General features: G+C 46.5%; 1 protein-coding gene across 1 annotated transcript in view; it reads left to right on the top strand.

Moving 5' to 3' along the window:
• The first annotated feature begins 5646 nt into the window (after positions 1 to 5646).
• Positions 5647 to 27204, top strand: part of LOC149327197 (lipase member K-like) — a 49679-nt gene continuing 28121 nt past the window's right edge. The window contains exons 1-3 of the mRNA XM_089564080.1: positions 5647 to 6218; positions 20281 to 20494; positions 24801 to 24915. Of these exons, the coding sequence (XP_089420206.1) occupies positions 6060 to 6218; positions 20281 to 20494; positions 24801 to 24915 (488 nt within the window). The 5' untranslated portion in view covers positions 5647 to 6059. The remainder of the gene's footprint in view (positions 6219 to 20280; positions 20495 to 24800; positions 24916 to 27204) is intronic.

Genomic DNA, 27204 nt, shown 5'->3' on the forward strand with positions numbered 1-27204 from the left:
AGGACCTACGGTATTTGAAGTGGAGACGCTACCACTCCGGCACGAGGACTCAGTTTGAGCATGAATAAAGGCACATCTAGTGAATGAATGGGTTTCATAAAGTGAAAATTAGAAAAAATAAAAACCAATAAAAGTAAGTAAATAAAAATTAAAAACAATAATAACAATAAGAAAACAAAGAAATATAAAAAATAAAAGGGAAAAATAAAATATGCAAAATAAAAAACAGTGCGCCAGGAAACGCTTCCGCCTTGCAGCACTTTAGAGAAGCAAAGTGCCCCCTGAATTTTAACCGCGCCGACTTCCGTCTCCTCCTCCGCCTCCGTACAGGCAGTGTGTGGACTGCCGAACGCCTCCACCGTTATCGTGGTGCTCCCAGTGCATTGTGCGCCAACTGCGACAGCCATGACGTCAAAACAAGCGTAACTGCAGCTTTTCGCTTGTATATCCAGGCTTAACCAGAGCTAAGTCACTGCCTAATTTTTTCTAATAGGACAGGTGTCTGTTTTTAACAACAGTTGGCATCTAAGCTGCGGAGATGGCGGCCTCCTCATCAGCATCAAAAGAATTGCAATCAAAATTGCGTGCAATGCGAGAGGAGGTGGTGCGGCCACGAGATGACCTGCCCGTAACCGTTCTCCACGGCGGGGCACGTGCAGACAATCTCGTTCGGGGGCCTCTTTTCGCGTGCGTGCTGACAGGCTCCCCGCCAGCTACTGCTTTGAGTTCCCTCTCTTTCAAATATGATGGAAAAATAGCTCCTGCCTTGCAACAAGCCCAGCAGCGCCCTCAAGACCTCGCACTCCGTGCACTAGAATGCGAGGCCAATGAACGCCGGCGTCTAGAACAAGGAGTGCGTGCCTCGCAAGCCAAAGCAAGAAGCCATAGAGTACCAAGCGCAATTCGAGAAGTCCACGAAGGCATTCGCGCAATTCCGCGCAGCCCGTTCGGTTGCAGTGGCTGTGCGTGCGTGTGTTGATCCTACAACGACCTCGCGGCACTAACACTGTCCTGTCAATCTAAGCAGCATGAGCCGTTTCCGGATGCTGACCTCGCTACTTGCCGTTGTTGTGGCTAAGTGGTTATGGTGCTCGGCTGCTAACCTGAAAGACGCGGGGCCGATCCCGGCCGTAGCGGTCTCATTCCGATGGAGGCGAAATTCTAGAGGCCTATTACTTTTCGGGCGATCTCTCTCCTGTATCAAAGCGCTCACGGCCGACACCCACCCCCCTGTAAAGGCCTCAAGAAGGCCCTCAAGAAGAGAGAGGAGCGTTGGCTTCTTCGCCTCTACACCAACACGGTACTGTGCCCGGCAGTACTCAAACATTTCAATTCGGCCTTTTCGGGCGAGTGTCCACACTGTGGGGAAGTGTGTGCGGACACGTATCACATGGTGTGGGCATTCCCTGCCAATCCTGCTTTCCCACCCCACCCCCACCCCACCCGAGAGGACTGGGAGGCTGCCCTGCTCGACTGCTCAACTCTCCAGGACCAATGAGCCCTGGTGACAAGAGCCCGGGCCCGCGCGGAGGCCACAGGGGTCCCGGTCTAGGGATCCCTCCTAGTGATTGTGAGGGATACCTCTTTTGTGAAAAGTATAAATAAATGTTTACACCGCTACCATCATGTACTGTGCGATGTGAATGCACGTTAAAGACCGCAGGTGGTCGAAATTATCCGCGCCCTTCACTACGGCGTCCCTCATAGCCTGGGTCGCTTTGAGGCTTTAAAGGGACTCTGAGGAGAACAGTATCAAATTTTTGTTAGCAAAATTGCTTAGTTCAGCATTTCGTGTCATTGTTGTTTCTTGTCCGACGACGAATGATGCATTAAGAGATTTGGATTCGAAGTTCAAAAACTTTTTCCCGCCGCTGTGATTCAAACTGGATACTCCTTGATGACGAAATAGCTGAAAATGACGTAATCGGAGACTCCGAAATTGCTGATGGCAAGTGGTACAGACTAGCAGCAGCCGAAATGAAAACTACCACTGGCTGGGCGTTGAAGTCCTCTTATCAGCCGTCGCTATACCTTCGCTTTGTTTACGTTCGCAGCAGCGTTACGGTGGATGCCGTTCCCGATTCCGACAGTGAATTTCTCGCAAAGAGCTGCGGCCTTCACTTCAGCGTACTGAACCCCACAAAAGCGTGCGACGCTTTTGAGTCCTGAGTCGGTGGGTCTGGCAGGATAGCCCGCGCACCGACGATTCGACAGCGTCGGCAGCAAGCCAAGCTACTGGCGCGGCAGCTGTCACCGTCGAACCACCGTCACGACTGATCAGTAGAGACTGGTGTACGTACGGACATATTTAGACTCTGTAATAGTAGTCCTCATAGTTCTGGTTATGCAGCCCATGCAGCGTCTTGTTAAGTTGACGATACAAACACGCCCAGCGGTGTGTTTGATAATGTGGAGGCTCACGCAACATTTGCTAGCCACATGTATTTTCCTCGTCGCAGGTGCGTGCCGCGGCATGACCTTCATTCGGTCGACGAGCACTTAGAGGGGCACTTGGAGTTCGCCTGATGCTCCGCACTTCCAAATCGAGGCGCGTAAGAAACCACGCTTGCACGCAAAGCGCATAACCGCGATGCACGTAACTTAGCTGGCCGGCTGTTGCGCCAGAAAGTGTAGGTTTTCTTTCCCTTTCAACATTAAGGTTGTTTTTTTACGTCTTCTTTGCGTGAGAAGAGTGCACAAGAAATTTCAAAACAAACTACACTTCAGAATCCAAACGCGTAACTTTCATGTAGTACGTTTTTCGGCCTCAGAGATCTGTGGTTTCTTTTCTCATATTTCGGCATCGCGTTTACTTGCGAGATTGGCCTGTGGAGGCGATACTTGTATTTTAGCTCATGTTCTTTTTTATTTTACAAGAGCTTTGTTTTCACTGAGAGTGGTCTTTTTGGGGTTTGGTGGTAGTACCCTATCAATACACGCCAACCTTAATGTCTCATCAGTATCCGTTTAAACCTCATAAACCTAAACCTAACCTTAATACATTGCAGTTCTGCACTTGTTGTCGCCTAATATCTCTTTACATTGCCGTTATCGTCGCGTCCATTTTCTCCCTGGGACGAAGACAGACGAACAATAAATTTTATTAGACAAGCGGGAAGGACTTGAGCGCCTCTTAACGTAGCAGGTCAACCCCACCTGATGGCCAAGAGCTTATGCGCCACGACGACCCAGTCTGGGACGAAGGAACGCGAAGCGCACGGAGTCTGTGCCGCAACAAAACAGAAGCGACCCGTCAGTCGGAGCGTCGCACGAATCTGCGCCCTCGTCGAGCGGATTAGAGGCAAGTAGAAGCCGAGAAGCTAGGAATCATACCACCGCAATGTCGTCCCAGAGGTACTTGCGGGCGCAGTGCTTTGTGCTTCCGCAAAATGGCACAACATTGCGACCACTTGGTGTGCGGGGAAATGCACGAACTGACCCTTGACTATGTAACGAATGCTGTAACAACGAAAAAATATTTTTTAACAGGAAAGTTTACTTCGTGGACACTTACGATTTTAAAATCAATAAAACTTGCCATCCATTTATTTCTCTGATATTTGTTCTTGAAACAGTGACTTGTGCGTGAGCAACACCTCTGTAACAGTTCATGACTGTGAACTAATGCACCTTGATTCCGATGACTGATATATCACTATAGCTTTTGGTGTTGCTATGTGCTCTGGGTTGTCGATGGAGCATATATTGCGTGTTGTTTCTAATAAAGCTTTCAGTTGATAGTCAGCGCCGGTCCTGTTGTCCTCTTCCTTCTTTGTCCCTCGTCTCAGCGCTGTTTTTTCCCAGCAGTATGTACCAACTAGCTCAACTCCCCGTTTTATTGTTCTTGGTCAGCAAGTGTGTGCAAATCGGCAGCCAAAGATGAAAAAAAAACAGCATTGTTTTTCACGTACGTTCAGGTTTTGTAGAAAATGTGCAAAACTTTAGTGGGCCCCATTTTTGTTCCCTAACTTACCCAAAAGCTCGCCAACGCCGCAAAACAGTCCGAGATACCAATGAAGAAACGATATACCCGGTGTTTCAGGTAAGATGTTCCGCAATATTTAAAAAGAGGCTTTTTGAGTTAGAAGTACGCCTTTTTCGCCATTGCAGTGTCAGCGATGTAGCGCATCAGAATACAGCTAGAAGTGTTATCTAGAATGCTGGTTAATGAATATAGACTAGTTAAGTTTTAAAATTACTGTTAGCCTCCTTATTTATTGAGGGTCGTGTAGCGCACCTTAAATAATATCTATGTCAGTCGTCAGGGTTTCGAAAATGCGTTTACCTTCGCTGCTGTGGCCCAACACATTTGGGCTATTTTGAAGTGTTACGTGGACCGGAGCGGTTGCTTTGCCTGCAAGCTTTTCGCAAGCCCGTGTATTTTGGTGCATGTAGACATGGGCGACAGCTCCGAGGCTAACTGCGATTTCGAAATTCTATAAACTAATATGAATATTCCTTACGGTTGGCTACGCACCTCTCAATAAATAAGCAGACTAACCGTGCTGAATTACATATAAAATAAGAGCCGCCAAACTCATGTTGTAACAATGAAAAAAAAATGCGGACATGAAAAGTTTCGAAAGTACTTGTCTCGTCCGCCGGGCCCATGGAGTGATTATCCGAGTAGGCCGCCGATTAGGTGTAGGTTTGCATCGAAATAGAAGACAAGAGAAAGAAAAATAAATATTGTACGTTGTACACAGTACTCAAAATTCTTATAGCAGAAGAAATAGCATAAGTGAATTGGGTTTGTTGGTTGACGTTCATATTTGAAACAGCGCGAAGGGCGGGACACAAGGAAGGACATACCACCTATGCTGGCTTGTGTCCCGTCTTATGCGCTGTTTCAAATCAGAAGAAATAGTAACGTGACTAACGTCAATGAATAAAAAAATGAATGGCAGAATTTTCATCACCGTTCAACGAGACAGCACATTACGTACATCTCGACTTATTTAAGAAAAAAAAAACTGGACGGACACCATGGCTTTCTCTTTAGTCTTTTTTTTTTTATAACAGCAACTGAGCCCCGACTGGTCCCATTCGCAGGAAGCTGCTCATTACGTCAGTGAAAATAGTGCACTACCATTGGCCGACTGTTGAGCACGTGAGATGAGGAGCATGCGGCTGAGAGCGCGCAGTACAGGCGGCAATAAAAGTACGCGCGATGAAGATAACGCGCGATTGGCCAATCACCGAGTGCGTTCTACACTCTTGCCTTCGCTCTAGCAGAGCCAAAAAGTGAACAGGCACCGCCTCAGGTGTACACAAAGGGGCAGCTACCTACACTAAACGCTGTTTCATGGCCGCTTTAACTAAACAGAGAAAAAAAACAGTGGAAAGCAAACCGCAATAGTCGGGAGAGGAGGTGTCGCAGCCGCCGCTGTAAATGCTAATTAGGAGAAGGCGTCAGACATCCCAGGAACGCTTAAACGCGTGCGAACGGTGCACGCAGAGTTGAGGAGGATACACAGCCCCGATTTTCCCGCCTATGCGCAGCCCCGTTCGCATCATCCTTTCGTGCGCGCCGGAACGAAACGAAACAACGACATAAACGGCGTCCAACCAAAACCGGGTTATCGGCGCCGGTGGCCGGTCAGGACACGTATCGCTTCATCTCGGACTCGCCGTAAGTGGTAATCCCTCCTCCCTCCTCCTTCCCACTCTGTACATCCTCCGCACTGCTAATTCAGTGCACCTGATGTTCTCTTTCTCTCTTTTTACCAACGCTCGCGCAACGCGCTTCCCAATTGCTTGGGAAATTATGCTCTGCCCGCCACGCCGTAGGGAGCTTACAGAATGGCACGCTATCGCCCGCAGCTTTCAGAGACATTAACCCTGAGAGAACGAATACAAGAGAGAAGAAAAGGAGGAAGGAGAGAGAGAAAGAAAGAGAGAGAGAAAGAGAGCATCCCTGCCTCGTATTCTAGGCATCCCAAGTGTTTTGTCTGGACGCGCAAGGAGCAGATACCGGGCTCGCTTTCGGATGCGCACGGCCGACTTCGGCGCGCGTTTACCGAGCGCGTTTACGGGGTCCAGTTCGCTTAACGGTCAAGATGCTGAGGGATGGACGCCGATGTATCGCTCCTGTCTCGATGCGTGCCGGACTTGTGGCACGGACTTGGATGCTCTGGACGCTGTGCTTGTGCCTCCTCAGATGTGTGTGGTGCGTCTTCGTCTTCCAGCCGCTTCAACCGGATGCTTTTCGAACACCGGTGAGTGAAGTTTTATTAGAATTATTGCCACCGATACGCGCTGCGTTGCGGTACTGACAACAGGGAGACTTTATGGTGAGTACTGCATGAGGTTCGAGCGAGTTCATTAAATCTGATATCGTTTGAACTGAATTTTGTTGAAATACCTTAATTGAATGAGGGGTATTACGTACCGCTTATTAGTGCACATGTAGTGTAATACGGGTCGAGAGCGCTCGGAAACGATGCCAATAATTAAATTTATTTATTTATAAATACTGCGGTTTTGAACAACAATTGAAATATACCTGCGCTTAAAAGACACGGACTGAAAGAAAGAGACACACACAGAAAGCGCTGGACTTACAACTGAATTTTTATTCGGGAAACACTGCTCTTTATGCACACCAGCAGCTGATAAAAAATGGAAGATGGTAACACCCGGATGATAAAAATTGACAACTGTCTCGTCACATGTCCAGTCCTACCTTCCCTTTTGTAAAAATGCCCTTTCCTTTGATAGTAGTGAAAGGGACGTGCTACTCACACATGCAACCCCACTGTCCGCTATGCTCATGGCTTCAATTATTTCACGCGCCGTTTGGTCACGGTTCCTGCTTACTATCTTCGTCTCGTTATAGGAAGGTACACATTTACACTCTTGACAGTGAACAACCAAATTCCTATCGCCCTTTCGTTCCATGTTCTTCCGATGTTCACGGAGCCGCTCGTTCAAACATCGCCCCGTTTGGCCTACATATGCTTTGCCACATGTAAGCGGCAACCTGTACACCACACCTTCTGCGCATGCGACCATGGGGACTTGGTGTTTCTTTTTACACCCCTTAGCTTTTCTCTCCGGGTACGTTACTATTTTGCATAAGTTTTCCAATTTGTCTGGGGCTGAAAAAACGACCCTAGTTTTTACCTTCGAAGCAATTCTTTTAAGATTATGGGACACCCCATGAATGTACGGAATCACCACCGTTTTCTCCTTTTGTTTTGCTCCCTCCTTGCTAGGCACCGTACCCTTTTTGCCAAATTTCTTGAGCATGCTTTTTGCCACCGACACCAAAACCTGATCCGGATAACCTTCCTATAACGAGACGAAGATAGTAAGCAGGAACCGTGACCAAACGGCGCGTGAAATAATTGAAGCCATGAGCATAGCGGACAGTGGGGTTGCATGTGTGAGTAGCACGTCCCTTTCACTACTATCAAAGGAAAGGGCATTTTTACAAAAGGGAAGGTAGGACTGGACATGTGACGAGACAGTTGTCAATTTTTATCATCCGGGTGTTACCATCTTCCATTTTTATCAGCTGCTGGTGTGCATAAAGAGCAGTGTTTCCCGAATAAAAATTCAGTTGTAAGTCCAGCGCTTTGTGTGTGTGTCTCTTTCTTTCAGTCCGTGTCTTTTAAGCGCAGGTATATTTCAATATGGTAAACCAACTCGCCCAAGAAACCACTCTGTTGAACAACAAGACCATCGCAGGTGGGTACGTAATTTGTGTAACACCAAAGGACAAACAGGAAAAAAATATACAGCAGAGAAGGCGTCACCAGCAGCGAAATTACTACATGACACTGTACTGTATCGTTTCACAACATTAGAATACATACACTGCAGTCATAAAGCCAAGCATATAAGAGGTATAATGTCAAGCACTTTGAGTAAATCAGCACAAATTACTGAGGAAACGAACACTCAAAAGTTCGTTATTGTTGCAGCAGCGCCTCAGAATGGGACAAAAAATCAGGGGGCACTTTGACTGTCTAAAGTGGGTAGAGGCGGAAGCGTTTTCCGCACCACCTTCGCTGTTTCTGTGGCACTGGTGGCGTCACATATATTTGAGTACTAATTACTAAGTGATGGCAAATCACTAATTAATTGTTAATTGCTGATCAATGCCTGAATACTAATTACCTGCTAATTAATGACGCTTAAGCTTCGTCTTTAGGAGTGGAACGCGACAGCGCGTTGTAGCGCTGCCAGGGAGTCCACGGAACGCCACCACCCGTTCGGCGCGATGCCTTGCCCTTTGAACGCAACGCTTTTTGAGGAAAGGAAATGGCGCAGTAATTCTCTGTCATCTCGGTGGACACCTGAGCCGCACCGTAGAGGAAGGGAGGTGGGAGTGAAAGAAGATAGATAAAGAGGAGCCGTAATGAAGAAAATGAAAATTGTATTTGAGGAAAGGAAATTACGCAGTAACTGTCTCACATATCTCGGTGGACACCCGTCAAAATTCAGGGGGCACTTTTTTTACTTAAATTGTGGTCATTGATGTGTGGTTAAGATGTTAAGCTTCGCCCCTAAGAGTGGAACGCGACAGCGTCTTGCAACTCTGCCAAGGAGCCCATAGAACGCTATCGCCCATTCGGTTCTACGCCTCGCTCGTCGGTAACTTGTTTTTTGAGGAAAGGAAATGTATCTGTCTCTCATTTGTCTATGGACACCTAAACCTCGGCGGAAGGGAATGGAGGAGGATGAGAGTGAGTGAAGACACCGTATTCACTAGACGCGCCTTTGTTCATTCCAAACCATCGAGCTGGCATGGCGAAGTGGATAGCGTGCTCGTCTCTCACGCCGAAGACCGGGGTTCTATTCCTGAGCTCGACCAATTTCTTAATCGCTTTTATTTATTTATATGGCCTGACTAGTAAAGATAATTAGGCTAATTGGGTAATTAAGCAATTAACTAAGCTCAGTCTCACTTACTTGGAGCATCACTATACGATCCCTTCAATTGGTTGTATGGTTACTAGCCAAAGTGCAATTGGCCCCGTTTGAAATTCGCGCACTGTGACGTCACGACCGTTTCCACCAATTGAAAAGCGTGACATTTTCTGTCGACAACTGCTGCTTACAACGATGAGACATTAAAGGCTTCCGCCTTAATAATTCTGTTCTACTATATGACCAGCAAGGTTGTTCTATTAAGGCGGAAGCCTTTAATGTCTCATCGTTGTAAGCAGCAGTTGTCGACAGAAAATGTCACGCTTTTCAATTGGTGGAAACGGTCGTGACGTCACAGTGCGCGAATTTCAAACGGGGCCAATTGCACTTTGGCTAGTAACCATACAACCAATTGAAGGGATCGTATAGTGATGCTCTAAGTAAGTGGGACTGAGCTTAGTTAATTGCTTAATTACCAAATTAGCTTAATTAGCTTTACTAGGACATATAAATAAATAAAAGCGATTAAGAAATTGGTCGAGCTCAGGAATCGAACCCCGGTCTTCGGCGTGAGAGACGAGCACGCTATCCACTCCGCCATGCCAGCTCGGTGGTTTGGAATGTACTAAGGCGCGTCTAGTGAATACGGTGTCTTCACTCACTCTCATCCTCCTCCATTCCCTTCCGGCGAGGTTTAGGTGTCCACTGACAAATGAGAGACATACATTTCCTTTCCTCAAAAACCAATTTACCGACGAGCGAGGCGTAGAACCGAATGGGCGATGACGTTCTATGGACTCCTTGGCAGCGTTGCAAGACGCTGTCGCGTTCCACTCTTAGGGGCGAAGCTTAACATCTTAACCACACATCAGTGATCACACTTTAGGTCAAAAAAGTGGCCCCCCGAATTTTGACGGGTGTCCACCGAGATATGTGAGACAGTTACTGCGTAATTTCCTTTCCTCAAATACAATTTTCATTTTCTTCATTACGGCTCCTCTTTATCTTCTTTCACTCCCACCTCCCTTCCTCTACGGTGCGGTTCAGGTGTCCACCGAGATGACAGAGAATTACTGCGCCATTTCCTTTCCTCAAAAAGCGTTGCGTTCAAAGGGCAAGGCATCGCGCCGAACGGGTGGTGGCGTTCCGTGGACTCCCTGGCAGCGCTACAACGCGCTGTCGCGTTCCACTCCTAGAGGCGAAGCTTAAGCGTCATTAAGTAGCAGTTAATTAGTATTCAGGCATTAATCAGTAATTAGCAATTAATTAGTAATTTGCCATCACTTAGTAATTAGTACTCAAATATATGTGACGCCACCAGTGCCACAGAAACAGCGAAGGTGATGCGGAAAACGCTTCCGCCTCTACCCACTTTAGACAGTCAAAGTGCCCCCTGACTTTTTTGGTAATAGTTCTAGGAAAATAGGAATATTTGTAGAAATGAAAGCTGGTGCGAGATTGAGAAATTACAGCTTACAGTAGAAAGCAAACTGACATTACCAACAGCAATAAGTTACGTGAGATCCTGTTACATGTGCATTTGAAGGCTAATCTCGAAAACAGCAAACTTAAGCACTGTGAGAAGCGAGCTGAATTATCAAGTCTGCCTCTGACGATCTACGAAGGAGCATGCCAACTGTGAACTTAGCAAAATTTGGTGGTCTGAAGCACGCCTGATATGCTCAGTAAATAGGCGGCAATTCATCACATTGAAGGAACAGGGAAGAGAAAGTTCCGTGATTTTTCAGCTACGGTCAATGCTACTGCAAATCAAAATTTAACTGAACAGTAGGGTGTTTGATGCATTCAATTCAGTCTGAGAAAGTACTGTCGCCGTTCTGGAGGTTGAGTGCGCTATGAATAGACTCCCGGAAAACAGGATTAGTCTCAAGCATCCAGACAGCAACCGTTGCCTGCTAGTTAAGGTTTCTTTATAATCTTGTGTATGTGTTTAAAATGATCACACAAAGTTTCTCGATGAATATGCGCTGTTGCGCCGCATTTAATGCCGCTGGTACAGTCGTGCTGAAGCGCACTGATAAAATTAAACCACCGGAATAAACTCAGACTTACAGCTTACGAAGAAAGAACAGCATCAGCTGCTTTTCGTAACTTTGCACTGGGGCTGTTTCTAGGACAAATGAAAACCGGGTATGAAGATAAAAATTTATGCCTAAATACCCCTGCAAAACAAAAGTGTTAGGGTGAAATAAATTATTAAACATATAAAAATCACAAAGAAATAGATATGAAAAATTATAACGAAGCGAGAAAGTGTTCACGACGGCTGGAGAGTACGTACATTTTCGGTATGTTTACACAAGTACGGCGCGGTTCGGGTGTCCACCGAGATGTGAGACAATTACTGCGCTATTTTGTTTTCTCAAAAATTAATTTTCACTTTCTTTTTCTTTTCTGCGTTATATAATACAACTGGAGTATCGCTAACGCATTGAGCACAAGCTTTTTTCTATATAGTTTGCTTTATGGGGTTTAACGTCCTAAAGCGACTCAGGCTATGAGAGACGCCGTAGTGGAGGGCTCTGGAAATTTCGACCACCTGGGGTTCTTTAGCGTGCACTGAGATCGCGCAGTACACGGGCCTCTAGAACTTCTCCTCCATTGAAATTCAACCGCCGCGGTCGGGATCGAACCTGCGTCTTTCGGGCCAGCAACCGAGCGCCGTAATCACTGAGCCATCGCGGCGGGGCCTTTGATATAATACGACTACATCGTTTCACGTGTGTTCTGCAATGTGCTTCTAGTAAGAATATTCACGCTTGAAAACCTCGATGTAGAGTCCTTGCAAGCACCGCAGTGTTCGACAAGTCTGGCACCTTCCCTTCTTCACGACTGTTGCGTGCTCCCTGAGCCGGTCGTTGACGCAACGCCCTGTCTGCCCGATATACGACTTTCCTCACGTCAAGGAGATTTAATGCACCACGCCAGTGGCATTCCATAAAATGGTCCCCGTGAGCCCAGTTTTTTCTCGTCACCGGTGATGCGTCGACCCAACTGGCCGAGGTTCCGAGGGGCCGAAAAAACAAATAGCATATTGTGCCCGTTCACCTCCTTTTTGAGGCCATGGGAGGTTTTTGTGCATGTTTATTGCAGTACGCCACTCCACTGGCGTGGTGCACGAAATCCCCTTGACATGTGGAAGGTCGTACATCGGGCAGACAGGGCGTTGCGTCAACGACCGGCTCAGGGAGCACGCAAGAAACCTAAGGAATGGGGAAGGTGCGAAACTTGTCGAGCACTGCGGTGCTTGCAAGGACTCTACATCGAGGTTTTCAAGCGTGAATATTCTTAGCAGAAGCAGATTGGAGACCACAGGTCAAACAATAGAGGAGTACACCGTGAGCACACCGTCCATTATGCTTTCTGATAAAGAAATCTCGTTTTTAAAAAGGAACGCTTTAAACTGTCCATTTTAACCCGCTCCTGTACTCTTTTTAATTGTTTTTTCCATCCTTCATAAATTTTAGCCTGGTTTTTGCCTTTTCTTTTCTTGCGTCGCCTTCACCTTTGTTTACGGTTGTCTCCATCTTTCACTCTAAGTTTCACAGTTTTAGCCTCGTTGTTTTTCCTTAGTTCTTAGTTATTTCAGCTTACGTTTTTCAGTGGCTTTGCACCTTCATCGTTTACTGTTTTTACTGTTGGTTCCGCGTCTCATCCCATTTTGCTCAGTAAGTTTCGCTAGTAATACAGCATTTTGTTGATGCCCTCAATCGTGGTATTGGTATTATCTTCACTTTCAGAATCTTTATCTTCCTGTCTCCTTTTATCCTTTTATCAAGATATCAATGGTGCGTAAGCTTGTACACATTGGTATAGTTTAGATTGATGATCTGGCGAGTCCGTAAGTGTCATTACTTCTCTATTTTGATCCCTGCTGTGTCATGTGGTGGTTGTTTAGAGCGTATAAAAGGTAATGCTCGAAGCGTTTTTCGAATAAAAGTTTGAAGTTCTGCGCTCTATGTGTGTACGCGTTTTCTATCTCTGTCCGTGTTTTTTTCGCGCAGTTTAATTATGAGCGAATAGAGGAGTCTTATATAAAAAGAAGCTTTTTCCCAATGCGCTATAGCGATGATCCAGTTGTATTATATAACGCAGAAAAGACGTTTCTTTCACGATTTTTGGGATAAAGGTGTGATGCGTTCCTTTTTCCTTGTAGGGTGTGCGCCTTCACTGGTCTGAGCGCATTTAACTTGCGTGTGCATCGCTAAATAAGCAGTTGTCAGTCAGCGCCGTGTTTCTTCCTCCTTCCCTTCTTTGCCCGTGTGCCGTTGAGCTGAGAAACTATGAACTTAAATGTATTTTTTATCTTTATATAATATTCCGCCCTTGATTAGTTAAAAGAGGAGTTAAGGATCTGACTTTCCTTGAACAGCCCTTGTTTTCTAATGATTCATTTTCTGGTGTGCGAGGAAATATCATGTCTTGGCGGCATTTTCTTCTCCCGGTGGCATGACTCAGTCTGCGAGCTTAGAAGCATGATTACTCTCTGTCGAAAGCCACATCATAAACAAGGTATAAACAGAAATATATGCGTTTGAAATTCGCGAATGGAATTTTAAATTCTTGAGCACAGTTAGCAACGCCGTGAAGTCAAGCACGATCGCCATTTTTTATACAGCTCGAACAAGACGATTGTAACGCTTAACTAGTCATTCTTGTTCACACGCGGAGTTGTCATGAAGCAGACACAGTAGTCTCGCAACGCCTTGAAAGGCCGATTTCTCAGGCGGGAGCAAAAAATTCACCAAGCGTTTGAGAATTGGAGCACCCTGGCGCATTTCTGCGGGCCTTTGTTAGGAACAACAGGAGCACGCGTTATGCAAGCGAAAAAAAAAAAGAACTAGACATATACTTTTTCACTGCCTTAGATTTTACTAGTAGCCAGCGTAAGCGAATGCAATAACTTGTTTCAATTTTCGGAATGAATAGATGCGAGATTTTCAGGGTAGCGAGACATGCGGTTTAGAGCGGCGGAGCACAGGACTGAATTTTCTCTATATAGTGGTTCGAGCTTCGAGCAAAAGGAAGGAACTCAGTGGCAGCGATAGCTATAATGATCGCAGGGAATGAGAGTTGAAAGGACTGAAAGGTAGCGAGTGGTGAGGAACAATGAAAACCTCGTTGTGCAATCTGCAAGCATCGTCACGAAGATTCTTGAACATGGCAGAGTTACGCACGCGTGAGTAGGACCTTTTGCAGGGAAATCAGTCGCGCTGTTAGAAGGCGCAATAACTGAAACCGCGTGGCGAGCTTAATTAGTCCACGCGCCGGCGATAAGGAAGGATTAGCACTGTTCAGAAACCCGCCGCGATGGCTCAGTGGTTAGGGCGCTCGGCTACTCAGCCGGAGTACCCGGTTCGAACCCGACCGCGGCGGCAGCGTTTCGATGGAGGCGAACCGCAAAAGGCGCCCGTGTGCTGTGCGATGTCAGTGCACGTTAATGATTCCCAGGTGGTCTAAATTATTCCGGAGACCTGCACTACGGCACCTCTTCCTGCTTTTCTTTCAGTCCCTCCTTCCTCCCTTCCCTTACGGCGCTGTTCAGGTGTCCACCGAGACATGTGAAACAGATACTGCGCCATTTCTTTACCCCAGAACCAATTTTCATTCCATTTCATTTTACTATTCAGAAAGCCAGCGAGTTTCAGCACCGCTTCCTTGCCTCTAATACAGAAGTTCCACCACAGTAAATCCAGGATTGGTCAGAAGTAGTTTCCATGGCAAGTACGCCTATTGGGAAATAAGGTATGTGAATCATTGCATTTTGGCCAAGTTGGTGTTTCGAAATCGGTTTCTCGGACTTGCCTCAGTTTAAGTTTGCGCCTACACACCCGTGTCTCTTTTCTTGCGCATGTGTTGTGTGTGTGTGTGCAATTACACGTACTGCTGGAAGTAATGTATTAGGCTCTGGTGAACGATTTGAACTGCCAAATATTCGTGACTGTTGGAACAAGCGTCCTTTTCTAGTCAGCAAGGTGCGGGTCGAGTGCTAGTTGGTAATCCATAGTAAAACTAAAGCGCGGCAAATACAGCGAGCACAGCAAGAAAGAGCTCGTCCGTCATCTTTCTTACGTCCCTGTGTTTGCTGCGCTTGACGCTTCCTTTCCTACTCCCTGTGTACGAGTACGTCGCCTTGTGACTGCGCTTTTATCTAAGGGTTTCGACAGAATGAACGAATAGGCTACGAAAAAGCGCCCAGCGACTGCATCTATGATTGGGCATCTGAACATGTGGCATGTAGGAAGGTGGGAAGGGCACTGCCAGCGAGTGGACGGAGGGAGAGGCACTTAATTGAAAACTCTAAGATCTATTCGCTATCACATGATCTCCTCTTCAGCATTATGCATGTAAAAAGCTGCAGATAATTCACTTAATAGATGGCGCATGCCCGTAGGAACGTTTAAGCGCTCGCGGCGCGTACAACCGGCTGAAGGGAGATGAAGATGAGGGCAGGGTTGCCAGATGGCTCTGACCTCAGGTAGCCAAATTGGCCTCCGTAGTAGCCCAAACGTAGCCAAAAGCGAAATTTTTGCGTAGCCCAAAAGTAGCCAAAAATATTTCTTTTTGTGACGACATTTCTTAAGCATATTGAATTAATTTTAAAGAGGAATATTTACATATTAGATTTCTTTCCCGCATATGATGTCTGAGGGGGTGCGCACGGCGTGTTCTTTGCGTTGTTACGTTTTGTACCCGTCATGCGCGCTAACCAGTGCGGCTAACCAGGTGCGCTAAACAGGTCCTAAAGATGGGGTCGCAGTTCCACTTTGCAGGCGCGGCAGTAGGCCATATCACCTGAGGCGGGTGACAACAGCCAGTCTGCACGCGGAAAAGAACGGCGGCGCTATATAACGCAATCGCAGCTCTAGTTTAGGAATCTTTCACCTTTTAAATGTTCGCGCGCAGGTTAGACACATCGACAGTGAAAATACCTTACTGTATACTTACGCACCCTCACATTTCAATTTTATGCTTTAAGGCAATGCAATTTTATGCTTTAACTTTCACGTAGTGTCCACTCATCGAAAGGCCATGATCCTTGACCGCCTGAAACACGTAGGTTTTCTCGAACAGAGCGTTTACAAATTGTTACTTTGTAGGAGACACGCTCAATTTCTTTAACCTGCTATAGCCTGCATTTTGATTCCAGCATGCCTTTTATTTCTGTCACTGTATAATTGTAACAGAGCACATTATAACGAATTTAACTTTTTTTTTCACGCATAAAAAAGATGTAGCCCAAAAGTAGCCACATAGCCAAAACGAAATTTCTGACGCCAACTGGGACAAAAAGTAGCCCAATTTGGCTATTAATAGCCCAATCTGGCAACCCTGGATGAGGGCAGGAAAAAAAAGAAGTCAACGCGCCGTGGATCATTGCCTGCAGCTTATAATGCGCGCTGCCACGTGCAGTCTCCTTTGCGAGCCGCCAGCGATGATGGTTATCATTAGGCTGGTGGTAATGGTGGTGATGATAGCGATGATTATTATCATAATCATTGTTGATGGGGACAGGTGGGATGATTATGATGGATTAGCCAGTGTCTAAAGCGGCTCGAAACATACAGTTTGGCGATTAACATCTCACCTCACGTTTCGGTGATGCAGCCGCTATTAGGGGCGCACAAATGAGATTCTTAGATAGCAAAAATATAAAACCATACGCATATAGCAACAGCGGCAGCATAGGAGCGTTTCATGTATTTATTATGAGCACTCGAGTTGCCGTTATTGTATTCATGTCCAATACTCAAGGACAAAAATTTTGAAAATTGAAAAATTGTAAGACACTGTTGAGGAAATGTTGAAGGTAATGGTCCGTTCTTCTGATATGTAGCAAAATCTTTCTTTCAAAGTGTTTCCATCAATCGAATCCAACAGTTAAGACTGCCATAGAAAACCATTCGGGTCGTTTTTAACGATAGCAAAAGCGTTAATAGAAAGAAAAGAAAAGAAGGGTGCCGTCGGGTAATCTGCAGATATATTGATTGCCAAAAGACATTTAGGTAACTTAATTAATTAACATTTAAGTTTAGTTTATTGCCAAATGTTATACTGCGGAATTGGGGAAACCTTCAATGGTGTAGGTGAACCCAGTTTTTAAAATTCACAAATGGAATTGTGGTTACACATACCGAAGTGAAGTCAAACGCTCACATGGCTCGGTACTGTCGCGCCCGTGCGATGGTTTTGAACAAGAGCTGCAGGAAACTGAGCCTTCCGTGCGCTTTTCGAGACTCGACGACTGAGAGTCAGTTTTCTCCAATCATATTCATTTAGTTCAGAAGGAGAAGTGAGTTTTGGTGCGAGGGTTCGTAGTCCATTTGGAAATAGAGAGAGAGAGAGAGATTAGAAGAGAGTGAGCATTAATGTGACTTTACATATCAAACAGTAAAAAAAAAATATCAGCACGGCTGCCCGCAAAGACCCTGTAGTAGCCTTCCTCGTAACTCGACCGCTGTTGGCGAACGTAGCACCATAACACCAACACTGGAGTCCCCAAGAAGCATGGCGATCCTCCGAAGGTTTTAAGAGCAGCGCGTACGGTCTGTTTTGACTCCGGAAGGAAGGAGCGGGTCTGGCGGATCCGGTGGTGACACACAACGTGAAGCATAATTTTTTACTCACACACGTGAGTACCATGAATCGCTCGGGATGAACTCCTTGCTTCCCCTCCCCACTGTTCCTTCTTGTATGCGTTTTGTGTTTATATATTTGTGCAGTTGACTGGAGTAAATAAAGGAGCAGTGTGAAAGTGAAAGCCACAGAGAGAGTGTTTTTTTTTTAGGTCCCTGCGCATGCGGCCCCGCCGCCCGAACTAGTCTTGCGCGCAGTTTTGCTTTATTTAGTGCGGCTCAGTCGTTACTTGCGTGGTGTTAACGGTCCCACATTAACGTTCAGAAGAAATTACACTGGCGACGCACGACCGACCCCAAATTGAAACACCCGTGGGCAGCCCACTCGAGCCTACAAGTGCGGTGGAAAAACAAAAATACAATCGCACGGTCAGAAAAAGGATAACACTGCTACAAAGGAAAATAGAAGGATATGAGTTTTAACTAGAAAGAAAGCAGCGGAACTGGTATGCGGTAGCATGAGTAGGAGTCTGCATAAGAAATCATGTGGCTTCTGCTACGAAACTTGTTCGACCCTACAAATACAAAAACGGCTGAACGCAATAGACTCGCTCAAATAGTACACCACCATGAAGACAATTTACAGAAGAATCAATCAAAGAACTCAACGACAGATACCTAAACACCACGCACTACACCGACCCACTTCCCTGGTGCAAGAACGAGCCGCGCTCTGAATGAGACCACGAATTCAACGCGGCGGAAGTATGGCGGGCCACGCGCCAACTGAAAACAACATCACGCGCGGGACCCGACGGCGTCACCAACAGGAGGCTGATAAATCTAGACCACAAGTAAGCGAGGGCTCCAACTGACCTAATCAACAAACTCTGGAAGGAGGGTGAAATCCCCCAAGAAAGGAAACACGCCAGAAGCATCTTTGTCCCTAAACCAGACAAGGAGCTAACAGGCGAAACCCTAAGGCTCATCTCACTGACATCTTGTTTAGGGAAACTCATGGAACAAGTAGTCTTAAACAGACTCCAAGGATACACGGCGGATCATTCTTACTGCGCCCACTGCAGGAGAAAGGCCTCCCTCATATCTCTCCAATTAGTTTTGTCCTGTGTCAGCTGCAGCCACCCTATCTCCGCAGTCATCTTAATCTCATCCACCCACCTAACTTCCTGCCGCCCCCTGCTACGCTTGACTTCTTTTGGGAACCACTTCGTTACCCTTAAAGGTGCACTGAAGAGAAATCTGAACTCGTCTTTTTGCCGCGGGAACTCAATCTACACGTTCCGAGCATTCTTGGAAACTTCGACTTATTGCCCTGTGTGGCCGATTTCCCTAATTAAATCGAATTAACGTCCGGCTCCCGCCTTTTTTTTTAAATTCTCCCTCGTACGGTGTGCGGAGTCGACCAACGCAGGGAGTGCCTTTCACCCAGTCCCGTGGCGGCTTGCCGCTCTGCCATCGGCGGAGTAATACGTAGTAGTCCGTAGAAGCAAATAGTCCGCGCGTATTTTTATTTCTGCGGGCTTATTTTGCAGCTATATTATCTGCGAATGAAACTATTTATTCACGGAAAGCTAAAAAACAAAATGAAGCGAAAGCAAAGCCTCCACAGAGCTGGCTAAAGGGCACTCCACGTGTTGGTCGACTCCGCCCACCGTACGAGGGAGAATTAAAAAAAAAGGCGGGAGCCGGACGTTAATTTGATTTAATTAGGGAAATCGGCCACACAGGGCAATAAGTCGCAGTTTCTAAGAATGTTAGGAACGTGTAGATCGAGTTCCCGCGGCAAAAAGACGAGTTTAAATTCCTCTTCAGTGCACCTTTGAGAACTAAAGGTTCTAATGGCTTCGCATTACATGCCATGCCCAAGCTCATTTTGGCTGCTTGATTTCGACCGGGATGCAATGAACCCGCCTTTGTTCAACGACGCCCTCTGCCCGCTTCCGATCTCTTAACGTTACACCAATCATTTTTCTTTCCATAGCTCGCTGCGTTGTCCTTAACTTAAGCTGAACCCTCTTTGTTAGCCTCCACGTTTCTGCCCCGCAGGTGACGACGGGTAAGATACAGCTGTGGTATACTTTTCTCTTCAGGTATACTGGTAAACTCCCATTCATGATCTGAGAGAACCTGCCATATGCGCTCCACTCCTTTCTTATTCTTCGAGTTAGTTCATTCTCGGGATCCGGATTCGCGAACACTACCTGCCCTAAGCAAATGTATTCCCTTACCACTTCCTGTGCTTCGCGGCCAATCGTTGAGTGTTCTTTTCCTTCCGAAGCTGTTAAGTATTACCTTAGGTTTCTGCATATTAATTTTTCGACCAACCTCCTTTGTCTCTCTAGGTCATCGATCATGCTTGCACAGGCAAAGCAGAACGGTGGGTCTAAAAAAAATATCAGAGGTTAACTGAGACATCGTTGGAGCTACGAGCAGTGACCAGAGTACTGAACCTGTTGGCTGCACATAATTATATTCAGGGTGTGGGCATCCCCGAGAATGTGCTGTCTGTGGTGAGAGAAGGAGAGGGAACTTGTGTTGCTGTGCGGTTGGGTAAAGAAGCGACATGCTGTCACACAATTGTCGCTGTGAGTTATTGGTTCCTGAGAATGGGGAAACATTTTGCACTTTATTTTTCTAGCTGCAAAGCCGAAAGTTGGGCAAGTTGGATAACGTTCATGATGTAACAATAGCGCAAAAGAAACACGAGGGACGGAAAGGAAACGACGCAGACAAGCGCTAGCTGTTGCGCTGCGTCGGACAAGTTGCAATGGACCGTTACACGCAGGGGGACCTCATCCGGAGCAAGGGCTACTCCTGCCAGGAGTTCACAGTCGTCACCGAGGACAGCTACCTGCTATCGCTGCAGCGCATCCCCCACGGCCGGGTGGTTGCAGGAGTTCCGCCTCTGCCCAGGAGCCGGCGGCCACCCGTGCTGCTGGTGCACGGATTCCTCTCCTCTGCGGTCGAGTGGGTCCTCAACTACCCGCACCAGAGCCTCGGTGAGCATCCACTGGACGCCGAGCCAGATGCGTCTCTGTCTCGATTGATGAATGCAAATAGATGTAAACTAATGAACACGCGGAAATATTAGACGAGAACCCCTCCTTTGCTTCCTGTCCCTTGCTACTTGATGTGTTTTACCACGAAACTGTTGTAACTACTTACGCCATATAACTCGCTATTTCGTGGTGCTTGAGGGTAGCAGTAGTAGCAGCAAGCAGTGTTTATGTGAAATATTAATGGCTGAGAATGAACGCGGGCTTGACTAATTAAACCCCCGTCACTGCCAGATACAGATATACAGGCGATCAGGAACTTCAGTGCAAGGACGAAAAGGAGGGAATGGAGACGTATGAACCTTTCTTGAATTAAGGGGAGACGCACACCTACAAATAATCGAAATAGGCGAAAATTTCGGCTTTGCAGAAATGGAATATTTGGGATCAATACTTTTTTGCCCAGAAAGTTTCAGGGTCTAAATTCGACCTCCAACTACAAAGTTATCTATATATTTGGTGCCTACGAAGCCCGGAAATGGCGATTTCGCATCGGAAAGCGGCAGGACTTCGCGTCCGTCGTCACGGAGGGCTGCGATCTTGGTTTTGATTGAAAGCGGGGCCCATTTTACACTTTCCTGGCATTACTCAATATTCTGAAATATTTTCGGAACGTCCGCTTTTTTGTGAGGCCTCGACAACGACCTCCGAATGGCTGGTGCGCACACTTCAAACACGATTCACTCAGCTTCGTGTTTTTTGCCAACTTCACTAGCCTTACCTCAGCTTTTATTATGTTTTAGGTTCAATTTCAATTAATCTTATGCCGTTGAATTCCGAAAGAACTGAACTGCGGAGCTCTGCTGTTTTTGTTTGGCTGAGTCATACATATCAAATTTTGCGAACCATAATTGCACTTAACTATAGAATCACAGCCTGCGGAGCGAGCTGGTGGATGATTAAAAAAACTGCGGCGCAGCGACGACCACACAAGACAGAAAAGAACACCTGCATTGTTGTGTGCTGTCGCTGCACGGCAGTTTTTTCAGTCGCCTAACTATGCTTCGTAATAATGACGCTTGGAAGAAATTCCACATTTTTATATGATGATATACTTCAGCAACAATATAATTAGCATAGCTACAGAAGAAAGGTATTTGCTACAGGTTCATTTGAACTGAAACTAAAAACTGTAGAAAGTGTCTCAACGAAATGCATGAAAGAACTATTTAGGCTTCAGTTATTTTCCGATAATATGAGAGCTAATTTAGATATATCGAAGCTAATTTTATTTTTGAACACAGGAAGACAAAACACATATGCACACCTAATTTCGTTAAGATATCTAATATAATAAAAATGTTCATTTCAAGACCCCCGTCTCCCCTTAAGAGGCCGCAGGAATATCAAGATTAAAGTGCAATGGTTTGCCGTCTGGCACCAAGGGACCCACTGCGCCATCCGCATGCAGAGAAGAGAGAGGTAGCAGATAGGTGAGCAATTAGAGGAGAAGGATAGGTTAGAAGGGGGTGGGAGGGGGGTGTCGTGACGGCTCCAGTGCGCTCGACCCACAGTTTAAGGAGCCAAAGTCGCATGCCTAGTGGGACGAATAAATAACGTAAATAAACGTGGACTTCGCGCAATGGCTCATACTGTCGTCTGTTAACAAAGCGTGTCACACGTGTTTAACACGGGAAGTAAAAAATCAGAAGAAAACCAATGGTTGGTTCAGATAGCGGAGGAAAGAATGAACCTAGAAGCCAAATTCGATGACTTTAAATTTATTAGTTCATTAATTATAGGCAAAAATGTCAAAATTGCGTCGAAATAGCTTGGACGTCGATATAGCCACGGGAACGGTGTGACGTCACATCCACCGGAATTCGTCACATCATAGTGAAAATTGTCACAGAGTGTTTGGAAAAACATCGGATTTGTGTCCAATTAGATGGGAAAATGTGTAATTAAGTGTAATTAGCACATAAGATCCCCGAAAGCTGTATAATTTGGGTATCGATACAGCCACGAGGACGGTGTGACGTCACATCGAACGGAAGTCTTCACGGCATAGTGTCCTCGGCTTTCGCCTCTCAACACTTGAGTTGCCAAAGTGTCCTCGCAATTTTTTGAGTGCTGTTCTGTCGTTTGCGGCACTAGCCGTCCTGAGACGAAGATGCAAATAAATAGCAGCGACGAGCCTGTGAGAGTTACAGCGACTAAGGGTCAGCCCCGGCAATGTTTGGTTTCCGACTGACACGTTTTACTGAGCCGCTCTCTCTCCGTGCCCACGCACGGACTTCGTCATCGACGGGCGCCGTCCTGCGCACGGCGCGATGGGTGCTACAAGCTCAGTTCATGAAAGTCCGTCACTTCATAAACACAGAAATTGTCCAGTGGTAGCTGTGTCAAGTGTTCGTAATATGGAACTTCTTGCTGCAAAATAGGCGCTCGTCCTGTCTTTTAGCGCTCGTCCTGTCTCCTTCTCTGTCTTTGTCCTAGTTTTATGCGCTAGTCTTTTAATTAACTATGACACACCAACTAGCCCAGCTTTACGCCTTGATTGCAAAATAGGGACGTGAAGAGAGGTTTGCAACGTCACACTGATTTTCCCTACAAGGGATGATCTCATTTGTTACACTCGAAAACTCGCGTAATCGCGTGCTGTTCAAGGAAAACGTTATTAGGTTGGCTTAAGCCAAAATCTGCGCGGGAAACGTGGTGCCAGCTGTGACGTTAAGGCGAGGTGGCATTTGGTGACGTCACATTATCAGGTACGACGTGTGTGGTCCTGTAGTCCAAGCGCTACTGGGTGTCCGCACGCGTATGGCTGATGTGATACAGCTATAACTTTGACAGGTACACCACTCAGGATGGCAAGGAGTCCGGAAATTGGATCATTTGCATTTCGCAGCGGCATTAAAATTTTTGGTCTCCAGAAAACACCAAAACGGCTGATAATTAAACGCCGTAAGCTAAAAGCATGTCCGTCACCACATTCCTTTGTCGGACATGCATTCTTGACAGAAGCAGCTGTATAATGAATCAAATGACTCTATCAACAACAAGGGTGCAGCAGAGAGAAGTGGGAAATAAATGTTTACAAAATGCAGCGCCTCTCTTTTTGTACTTGTCGTTCTGGCCGCCGCCGCTTTTCTATGCGACTGTCAGGGATGTCTTGGTGAGTTAGCTTATGAGGTAAACATGGCAGAAGTGAGACACGGAACAAGCACGAAAAGGCCGAGGTTCAAAACTGACAGGAGTGACGCTGTATACCTCTAGCACAGTTTTTATTTCACTCGCTTGCCTTAAAAACATAATAATAGAGCCAAGAAATGAGCTCATGCATTCGCCAGCCAAGATGACCAAGAACCAACAAGAGAGAGCATTTTCAACTAAACGAAACTAAGCGAGTGTCTTTAGGAAAGACTGCTACTCAGCAGTGATATGGTTTATCGTCTATGGGGGTTTAACGTCCCAAAGCGATTCAGGCTATGAAGTACGCCGTAGTGACGGGCTCCAGATAGTTTCGACCCCCTGGGGTTTTTCTGCGGGCATTGACATCGCACAGTACACGGGCCTCTAGTATTTCGCCTAATCGAAATGCGACCGCCGAGGCCGAGATCGAACCCGTGTCTTATAGGTCAGCAGTCAAGCACCATAATCACCTGAGCCACCGCGGCGACCCAACAGAGATATGAACAGTATACGTTTTTGGTGCGTTAGGTGTTCATGATGTTAATTTTTTACTTTTTTATTGTTTAAGAAGCGCGTGTTACAGAAGTCAGGTAAGTGCCCACACGTCTTGCAATCTGCATATCTTTTCCAGGCTGCCGTTGTCAAAGCGGCTGAGGCAGTTTTCGGCATTCTCTTCTCCTCGACCCTTTTTTGAAGGTTTTTGTAGGTCCCATAGCTCTTCAACGTTTTAAGAGATGGTATATGGTTTATTCCTATTATATAGAATTTGCCGCACCTAAAATGTGACCTCAAAAATGGGATGCATTATCGGTGCAGCCACATGTCTTTATAGGCGTTGGAAGGACGACACCCTTCTGCGGTAATAAGAGAAAGGTGGGCGAGTTGGTTTTGCATATACATGTACATCGATGCGCACGAAAACTAGGACCACAAGAGAGAATACAATACAAGGCCTTCTCGTTTGTGGACTTCGGTTTCGTGCGCTGCGATGTACTGCGCTGAAATTGGCGATGGTGTACGCCATCATCTAGTTCCATAGTTCCACTGTTTAACTTGAGCCCCGCCCGAAGCTACTTTTAGCGTAAAATTTAGTTGCGAACTTCTTTTCACACAGGTTTCATCCTGGCGGACGCCGGTTATGACGTGTGGCTGGCGAACCTACGAGGAACACCGTACTCTCGAACGCATCTGCAGCTGACAGAGAAAGACGGAAAATACTGGAACTTCGGGTAACGTATGTGATCAAAAATGCTTCACAAGTGGTTCTGATAGTGTCACCTTGCACATAGCTGCGCATTAGAACTTGTCGTTGAGTGGTCGGTTTTGAGCAGTGTTAAGGACGCGAAGGCAAACAGAGAGACAACGACGACCTTGACGGCCCTTCAGTAACACGAGTAATTTGCTTGTCTCACGCAATACACATCTTCGCGGGGGGGGGGGGGGGGGGGGGCGCTATCGCAGTTGTTGTTTATCCATATGCTTATTAACAAACCCTCCCCCGCGGATTAGCGTCATGATACACTGCCTGCGTCGTCTTCCTGCTTGCGGTTCGACCTCTGTGCGATTGCGAGATGATCAAAACTTGGCCTTTTCTGTTTGCATGTTTTGTAATTACAAAATGCAAATTTTACAGTTCACACCCTCCCGTTTTATTGTGTGCAGCTTCAAGACAGCCACTCAGTGGTCTGGCGTCAGCACTTTACGTGGTGCATTCAAATGAGGGTCTGGGAAGACAAAAAACGGAGCCCGAGCTCCACATTTAAATAAAGATGCATGTGCTGGGGGGACAAAGTCACCAGCCCGCGCGAGTACCGGCCGGATGCCCTCAAAATGTCACCTGGTAGCGACGCTTTGCGCCCCTGCTTGACATTCTCAGGGGTCGTTGACCTGCAGCACCGGTGCGCCGGACTTGTGTTCCCTCTGAGAGTCAAGCGAGAAGCGACGCTCAGAACGAGTCGAGAAACTGGTTTTCTTTTGTTTTCGTTAGTTTTATCCCGCCTCTTCACAATCAAATAATTTGCGCTGCATTGTGTGAACAAAATGCAGCGACGTGCTGGAGCAGCGTCGCCTCTCACTCCATGCTGAGGGAAAACCGTCGCGTACACGCGGTGAGAAGAGCACGTTTACGGGCGCGTAATGGGCGCGCTAAGCGAGCTCTCGACTACATACTGCTATACCGCCAGGTGACGCAGCGACGCAGTCCAGCCGGCCCCTTGGAGACCATTGTCTCACACAGTACATGTTTTATGTCGCGAATTTATGAGTCCTGGAATTTAGAACAACGAACCTGCACTGCCCTGGGTAGAAGGGCAGAGTACGTTGGCTCGCTCTTCTTGAGAACAGAAGGGAAGATTTTTTTCTTTACAACAAAAATAAGAACATTTTTTTCCACGATAGAAGTTTTAGTGCGCCGTGTTTCAAGAAGCGTGCTACTACCTTTCGCGTGGCTTTGTAATCTGTATATCGTGTCGTGTATTAATCAAATTAGCTGCAATGCGCCCGTGAATTGGAGCATATTTGCATGATGTGTATTTGCATTTGCATACTCAGCCTGTAACGGGTGCAACAAAATATGATCACTTTTTAACGCTGTAGGCTTAAAGGACAACTGCAGCACTTTTTTTGAGAATTTCGCCACATTCAAGGATTCAAATCATATAGGCTGTAGGTAAAGCATGCCAAATGTTTTTGCAATCGACGATTGAGTTTTGCGCTTCTCCTTAACGCATCGAAGGAGTGCAGGGAATTTCATCGTGACGTCCCTTAAGGTATTATTTCAAATTAGCGCTGTCGTCAGCCACGCCATGCCATGACTTTTTAGACGCTGCCAGACAACTCTCGGCAGGGTTTGCCTTCGCAGCTTTGGCTTTTTCCTTCGAAGCAGGCGCTTGTACATTGAAAAGTACTGATACCTTCGATGACTTCATCATGCGCCCCCCACTTGGCGGCGTGCGCTGCGAAGAAGCGTGAAGGGCGTCCGGATTTCAATCGGCGATTACTTCACTATTTCAAGTGCTAGCCCCAAAAGACTTTGCATGCTTTACCTGCGAGTTTCACATATTCGACCCTCTTAAGTTCGTTCATTTCTAAGGCATATGCAGTTACCCTTTAAGGCTGGCCGTTCTGCAGAAGATCCAGCGTCGTCATTGCAATGAGCGAAAAATTCCCGGAAAAGCTACCTATGTCTCCCGCCTGGGTCACGTGACCTTTTATCACGTCTTCACAGCCTTCACTCCCTTTCACTCTTTTATTGCTCCTCTCAGGAAAAGTAAAAAAAACATAAAATAAAGAGAGAGGATGTCCGGACCAGCAACGCTTTTGCCATGCTTAACGCCCAATTCAAGATAAATGAAAGAGAGGTAAATGCTCCAACGAAAAAAAAAAAATTTAAGGGAAAACCAGAGCAGTAGGAAGGAAGGAAAAACTTTATTTTACTCTAGTCCTTTTTCCTGCGGTTTGGGAGCATCTTCAGAGACGTTTTCTCCTTGATTTTACCCCCAGGAGTCTTCTCTGTCGAA

Source organism: Amblyomma mixtum, chromosome 10 (genome assembly GCF_055824585.1).
Source record: "Amblyomma mixtum isolate Tamu chromosome 10, ASM5582458v1, whole genome shotgun sequence".
Classification (NCBI taxonomy): domain Eukaryota; kingdom Metazoa; phylum Arthropoda; class Arachnida; order Ixodida; family Ixodidae; genus Amblyomma; species Amblyomma mixtum.